The sequence below is a fragment of the Manihot esculenta genome, chromosome 16 (assembly GCF_001659605.2).
Source record: "Manihot esculenta cultivar AM560-2 chromosome 16, M.esculenta_v8, whole genome shotgun sequence".
NCBI lineage: Eukaryota > Viridiplantae > Streptophyta > Magnoliopsida > Malpighiales > Euphorbiaceae > Manihot > Manihot esculenta.
Window position 1 is genome coordinate 28,193,341 of NC_035176.2, and position 7,520 is coordinate 28,200,860.

At 38.8% G+C, this 7,520-nt stretch overlaps 1 protein-coding gene across 2 annotated transcripts; it reads left to right on the forward strand.

The window, feature by feature from the left end:
* The first annotated feature begins 5,569 nt into the window (after positions 1 to 5,569).
* Positions 5,570 to 6,945, forward strand: LOC122722059. Of its 2 annotated transcripts, none has more exons than XM_043951676.1 (5): positions 5,570 to 5,693; positions 5,775 to 5,831; positions 5,929 to 6,101; positions 6,225 to 6,332; positions 6,445 to 6,945. In XM_043951676.1, exons 3-5 carry the CDS (start codon positions 5,940 to 5,942, stop codon positions 6,868 to 6,870), a joined length of 696 nt encoding a protein of 231 aa, XP_043807611.1. In that variant the 5' UTR covers positions 5,570 to 5,693; positions 5,775 to 5,831; positions 5,929 to 5,939; the 3' UTR covers positions 6,871 to 6,945. The 2 variants fall into 2 exon arrangements, with proteins under 2 accessions (XP_043807611.1, XP_043807612.1); XM_043951677.1 differs by having other exon boundaries at positions 5,935 to 6,101.
* Positions 6,946 to 7,520: the final 575 nt, after the last annotated feature.

Below are 7,520 nucleotides of genomic sequence, written 5' to 3' on the forward strand. Positions count from 1 at the left end.
CACCACGGTGTTGGATGTGTTAGCCTCCTGCTGAGTCATGGTGAAGATCCTGGCTGGAGCTGATGGACCTTCACCTCGGGAACCAGAAGAAGAGGCTGCCCCTCTCCCTCTACCTCTGCCACTGCCCTGAGTTGTGGCTGGAACTGCTGGTTGTGCCACACTACCAGAAGCTGTCTGCTGGGGCTGGCCCATAAAAGGCGCTCTAGGACACTCCCGAGCTATGTGTCCCTCCTGTCCACATCTGAAACATGTATTAGTCCCAGCTCGACACACTCCCCTGTGCGGTCTTCCACATCTCTGGCATTCTGTACCATCTGAGCCTGAGCTCGAGCCACCGCCAAATCCCAGACCGGATTTCAACTTGTTCCAAAACTTATTCTTCTTCGACTTCCTGGTGGTGTTATCCCACCTCTTCTTACCTGAGCTCTGAGAAGAGAAACCTGGTCCTCCTCTGCCTGGGGTCTTAACCCCTGAAGACTGGGTCACTGACTGCTTCACGGACCCCTCAACTATAGCACTTGCCTCCATTTTTCGAGCCATATCCACCACAGTGTGGAAACTTTCTCTCTCAGCTGACTGAATCAACGAGGAGTACCTGGAATGCAGCTTCATAACATACCTCTTGGCTTTCTTCGTATCTGTATCTAGAGCTTGCCCTGAAAAAGGCAATAGCTCCAAGAATTTATCCGTGAACTCTTCTACACCCATGTGCTCTGACTGCCTCAGTTGCTCAAACTCAATCATCTTCAGTTCTCTGGAACTGTCTGGAAAAGCCCATCCAGCGAACTCATTCGCAAATTCCTCCCATGTCATACCGTCTAGTCTCGGGTCCACATAACACTTGAACCATTCCCGTGCCTTCTTGCACTTTAAAGTGAACCCTGCCATCTGAATGGCCCTGCTGTCACTTGCCCCTAGCTCATCAGTTATTGTCTTCACCACTCTCAGATACTCAAAGGGGTCATCCCCTGACTTGTATTTGGGAGCATCCAGCTTGAGGTAATCTGTCATCTTTACCTTGCTCCCATCAGCTGAGCTAGGTCTAGGAGGTTGAGTAACTGGGGCTACTGGTTCTGTAGGTGGTGGAGGTGGAGGTGCAGCATTCCCCGAGGTGGGGTTTGCCGGGTTTGGATAGAAGGGTGAGGGTGGATAAGCCGGGTACTGTGTGTAAGGTGGATAGAAAGGTGGATAAGGCATGTAGGTAGGGTAGGGGTTAAAGCTGGAGTAATCCGATGTACCTCCCATCGGATACCCTGAACCCTGTGGAAAGGGTGGATAGTGGGGTGGAAAACCATACCCCGAGGCCTGAACGCCTCCCTGAGACTCCCCTGTCCCTTCTTCCTGCATGCTCACATCCAGGTTCCCATCCCTCCTCTGATCCTCTTCCATAACCTCCCTCACATTTGAAGAACTTCCTCCTCTATCAGTCCCCCTTCTGCTAGCATCAAAAGACCTTCTAGGGTCCCTTGACACTCTTTCTCTGTTGGCTCTACAAGACATTGCCCTAGGCAATGTAGGAGGACGGGCGCTCGTGCCCTCATCCTCAGGTGGCACTCCAGTCAATCGTGCAGATCGACGAGTTCCTCTCATCCTATATTCTGAAAAACAGTACACATCATACAAACATCAGCATCATATGGTTCATGTGGGCACACATAAACCCTCATCACATATACATCATTCATATCATTAATGCACATGCATAAAGTCATGGCATTTCACATCATCATACAAGACAGGACTCAACATCCTATCCTAGTGGACATGACCTTCCTATTGTGCTTGACCTTCTATAACATCTATGAGCCCGACACTCTAGGTCCGATCCTATGAACCTAGGGCTCTGATACCATTCTGTAACGACCCGAAAATCGGACCGCTACCGGCGCTAGGATCCGGGTCGACTTAAGGCCGCCGGGACCCGTAGCAAGCCAAACATACATCCTGGAAACCTGTTTAATCCCATACATGATCAAGAACATACATAAAAATTTAAACTTTTCTTTCATACATCCAACTCAACCTGAACATACATTACATAACCATAATCATGACCCCTCTGTGGGATCTCAACAATGCCCCAAAGAGCACTATAACATGCGATGAGTTGGCTTACATCTGTATCAACAAATATCTAAGATCATGCATCAACAAGGGATTACAATACTCATAGGGTCAAGCACATCTATAACCTCAATATACCTCATTACATAACATACTGCAATCTCTTACATTACATAATAGTACAATTGTCATGTCCACAATCTAGCTATTACATATACATACTTCAAAACTCTGGCTAACCTCCTAGTCTACCCTGTACCTGCACATCTAGGGTTAGGGGAGAGGGGTGAGCTACAAAGCCCAGTGAGCAGAATAGTGAAATCATATATTAAAATTCATGCCATTATGTAATGCAACACATCACAACTAATCATATCTCGGATGGTATTGTCACCTATAGTCCTCTACATAGTCCAACTGTGCCGGGACGTAGAATGGGTACAACCGGTCTTTCTCTTAACATAACATATCATACAGTCCAACTGTGCCAGGGACGTAGAATGGGTACAACCTGGACTTCCTCTTACATCGTGCCAGGGACGTAGAATGGGTACAACCTGGACTTCCATACCATATCATGCCATAACATCATCATATCATATGAGGACTAAAGGATCATCCAATGACCAATCCACATCAACATCATAAATGCAATGCAACATATTCGTGAATACTAATGCAAACAACCTACCACTACAAAAAAACAAGGTATCAGTGACGGATTTAGCGACGGAAGTAACTTCCGTCGGGAAAAAAAAATTTAGCGACGGAATTAGCGACGGATCATCGACGAATACTTTATGTTTAATTTTCTGACGGATTAGCGACGGATTAGCGACGGATTTTTGAAATATTAGCGACGGAATTTATTCCGTCGCTAATCCGTCAGAAAAAGCAAACAATATAAAAGCAAAAACCTAATCTTCTTTTCATCTCTCTTTTAATTTCAGCCTCCCTTTCCTCTCCTCTCTGCCCCTCAGCGCCCATTCGTGCTTCTTGCCACTCTCGCCGCCGCCGCCTTCGCCGCCGCCGTTGTTCCCGTCGCTGTCGCCCTTCCGTCGCTGTTGTTGCTAATTTTCCTGCCGTCGCTGCTGTTCCCGTGGGTGTCGCGTCGCCGTCGATGTCCCCTCGCCGTCGCCGTCGTTGTCCCCTCGCCGTCGCCGTCGTTGCTGTTCCCGTGGGTGTCGCGTGTTGCCTTCGACTCGCCGTCGCTGTCCCCTCGCCGTCGCCGTCGCTGTCGCTGCTGATCCCGTGGGTGTCACTCGTTGCCTCGCCGTCGCTGTCCCCTCGCCGTCGCCGCCGTTGCCATCCGCTGCTGCAGCTGCTGATCGTCGCCACTCCAGGTAAGTGTGTGTGTGTGTGTGCTGTGATGAGTGAATGATGTAATGAAATTATTTATGAATGTGTTTTATTTTGAATAATTTCTCTCTCTGTGTTTGTTTGGAGGTGATTGAACAAGTATTTGTTGAGACATGGAACGATTGTCACTCTCATCTTTGGATTGTTTATTTTGATAAGCTTTGGATTCTGTTCATTTATTTCAAGTTTATTCTGTGGGTCATTATGTTCCGAGGCAATACGCTTGGGTTCTGTTATTTCCTTCATATGCTAATTTCCCAAATTCATGTTCTGTTAACTGCTATCAATTTATAATGCTGACTTTGCCGCGGGATGCCATGTTGTTAATTAGTTTCACTCGGTTGATAATCAGATGTAATGTTCTGTCCAGTTATTTCTCGCAAATGAGTGTGGAAAAAATAAAATTGTTATCTATCCTTTTGTCCTAAAGACTTAGTGAATAGTATGGGGAAGTCATTGTATGCTTGTCTTTCAGTTTTTGTGGTTCTGTAAATTTGAGGTTGTTTTGAACTGATTATATACTTATGTTGCTGGCAAGGACCCTATAAAAATATTAAAAACTTGCCATTGCTATGTAAATTTGACGTTGTTTTGAGTTTAGAGGTTCAATAGGCATTTTTGTTTGCACTGTCTTGGGCAATTTAAAGAGTAATAATAATAAGATCAAAATAGTTAAAAGGGTAAGATGTTCATTAGTTGTTTTTCATTGGGTTGTCTTGCTCCAATTTAATTAAAATTAAGTAGTAATAATACAAGTTAAATATTTAAAAGGGGTAAGAGGCTCAATATATGTTTTGCTTTGGATTGTCTTTCTCCAATCCAGTTAAAACTTAAAAAAATAATAACAATAATAAAAATAAAATAAGAAATAAAAGAGTTAAGAGTTTCAATAGGCGTTTTCCTTTGGATCACCTTTTCTCTAATTTAATTTTTCTACCCTAATTTAATTCAAATCTCGACCTCAATTTAAGTCAAATACTTAAGAGGTCAAATAGGCATTTTTCTTTGAATCATCTTGACTTTAAATATTTCAGACTTAGTTAAGGGGTCCAATACTGTTTTCCTTTGGACCTTCTTCACTCTAAATTAATTAATTAATTAATTAATTAATAAAATTAAATATTTTAAAATAAGTTAAGCGCTTTAATAGGCGTTTTCCATGGAACCATCTTTACTCTAATTTAATTAAAATTTGAGAAAATGTCTATAAAAATCTCAGACTTTGCATTTTTTTACGCTTGTATGCTTAACATTTTTTTTTCAACAAAAATACCCTATACTAATAATATTTTTACAATCGTACTATTTGTTTATATTCCCATATTCAGCATAAGAAACCCCGGATTAGTAAACAAAAACCCTAAATAGAGTTGTCGCACCAATATAACAATAAAACTCAATAAAAAATTATAATAATTAAATATAAATTAATTATATTATTGATATCTATAAAAAAATAAAAATAATTTAACTTATTATTAAATATATTTGAAATTTTATTGTTATATTTATCTAATTAACTTTATTAACTTATTAAAATTCACAGTATATTTAATGAAATTTAGAATATAATTTATTTTTAGTTTTTTGAATAAATTATTAATAGTTTAGTATAACTAATTTACGTTTAATTATTATAATTTTTATAAATTTAAGTGTTAAATATGTTATAATTCTAATTTAAATGTTTAATAAATTAATAGCAACTAATACAAAATATTCAGCCATTTATTTATGTCCATCACACAGAGTTCTTTTATTCATAAATACTTATATATTGGTTGTCTTTATTGTTAATTGAAACTAATGGACAATTATTTTTTCAGATGCCTCGAAGAGTAATATCATCTAGAGGTAGAGGACATAGCCAGCAGCTCTCTACGAATGAAACAGATGAGCCAGTACAGATGCAAGAGGAAACACTGGAGCACACTCCAGCAGCATTAGAGGGACAAGCAAACGCATCATCATCATCATCAGTTCGAACTAGAGGTCCGAACTTGGGACATCCTATCCCATCAAACCCGTCTGATCGGCAATGGATCAGATTGAAAGGAAATGTGTAAGTCATATCCAACTTTTTGCTATTGATTTAATAAGTATTATTACTTATTACAACTACTAATTATGTATAAAAATATTGTAGCTTTTTAGATTCCATAGTTACTAGATCAATCAGTAATGACATTAAGATGCGCTACACTGCTCCATGGAAAACTTGGTCAGAAATACCTTTAAAGACAAAAGACGAGCTCTTCGGACTTTTTCGGGTAAATACAACTTATATTCTAAAATTTCTAATATGCATTTTAAGTTTTTTAAATTTACATAACACTAATTGTTGTTTGTAGAGTCGATATGTATGGGATGAGAGTGAAGAAGATATGATTCGAACTGCTTGGGAAAAGGTAGGAAAAGAAAGACTGCGAGACATTCTTAATAGAGTTAGGAGTGAATTGTTGCGTAAGCACAAGAAGACAGATATTGTTTATCTATACAATTTAGGACCAGATTGGATGGAGGCAGAGATATGGAATGCACTTGTTGCATATTGGAGTACACCAGAGTGGAGAAAGAAATCAGAAGCTGGTAAAGCAAATAGAAATGTAGAAAAAGATGGGACTATTACGAAACACTCTTGTGGTTCAATAAAACTGGAGGTTCATGAGAATAGATTGGTATAACTTTTTTATTCCTTACTTTTATTTATACAATTCTGTTTTTATATAAATGCCTAGACATTATTCGTGCATATTGTGTTGTGGTGCATCTTGTGTTGTGTGATTATTTCTTTTTTGTAGGCAAAGAAGTTAGGTAGGCAACCAACTCAACTTGAACTATTTCGTGCCACTCACACAAAAAAGGGGAGTCAAGGTGTTTTCATTGATGGAAAATCACAACGAGTTGATGTAAGTTAGTTTTTGCTTATTTATCGTTATCACATTATTTTTCTATTTATTATGTTATCATTAGTTGTGTATGGTGCATGAAATGTTGATTATGTTTTCTTTTTTTACTTAGGGAGCTTATTTGACTGCCATTGCTGAAAATGTGAATGACAATTGTGATAGTCAGTCTGCTTTTGATTTGAATAAGTGGATGGAAATTTCTGGAAGTAGTAAAGGGAGGGTTTATGGTTTTGGATCTTCTGATATTGCAAAATCTGGAACTCCAACTACCTCTTTCTCATGCACATCAGCTCATCCTGGAGGACCTTCTCAAACTATGTTTTCTTTAGAGGAGGTTGAACAAATATTAGAGCAAAACCGGGTCAAAATGAAACAAGACATGGAGCAAATGCAAGAGCAAATGCAAGAGCAAATGCGAGTGCAGATAGAAAAGCAAATAAAAGATCAGATGAAATCATTGAAGAACAAAAAAAGATCTTCACCGCATAATCCAACTGCAGATTGTACTTCTCTATCAGATGGTTCAACAAATTCATAGATTAGTTTTTAGTTTTATGAACATTGTTAAGTATAATTGATTTATTTTAAATTTTATGACGATTGTTAAGTATTATGAATTTATTTTTAATTTTATGAACATTGTTAAATATTATGGATTTATTTTAAATATTCTGAATATTATTGAGTATTATGAACATTACTTATAATTATTATGAATGATATTTAATTTATATTTAATATGATTATTAATTATAAATTATTTGATTATACAGGGAATATGTAAATAAAAACAGGGAATTATTTTTTGTGATCGAATTTTAACAGATTAGCGACGGATTAGCGACGGATTTGTGAGAAAATTTTTAAAATACGTTAATATTTCTGACGGATTTCCGACGGAAAATTTCCGTCGCTAAATTTTTCCGACTGAATTTTCCGTCGGGAAAGCCGTCGGAAATATTTCCGACGGAGTCTAGATTCGTCGGAAATCCGTCGCTAATATTTCCGACGGACTTGTAATCCGTCGGAAAAAATTAGTGACATGACTTTAAGCGACGGACTTGAGTCCGTCGCAAATCCGTCGCAGAAAGTTTCAGCGACGGATTTTTTACTTTCAGCGACGGAAAAATCCGTCACTGATAGTCTGTTTTTTTGTAGTGTACTATATCTCATGGCATTCATGATGCA

Excerpts from the sequence above, each read along its gene's own strand:
- LOC122722059 (XM_043951676.1), top strand. The coding sequence starts at position 5,940 with ATGGAGGCAGAGATATGGAATGCACTTGTTGCATATTGGAGTACACCA. Across the intron at positions 6,102-6,224 it reads AGGTTCATGAGAATAGATTG|GCAAAGAAGTTAGGTAGGCA; the intron begins GTATAACTTTTT and ends TCTTTTTTGTAG. Across the intron at positions 6,333-6,444 it reads GAAAATCACAACGAGTTGAT|GGAGCTTATTTGACTGCCAT; the intron begins GTAAGTTAGTTT and ends TTTTTTACTTAG.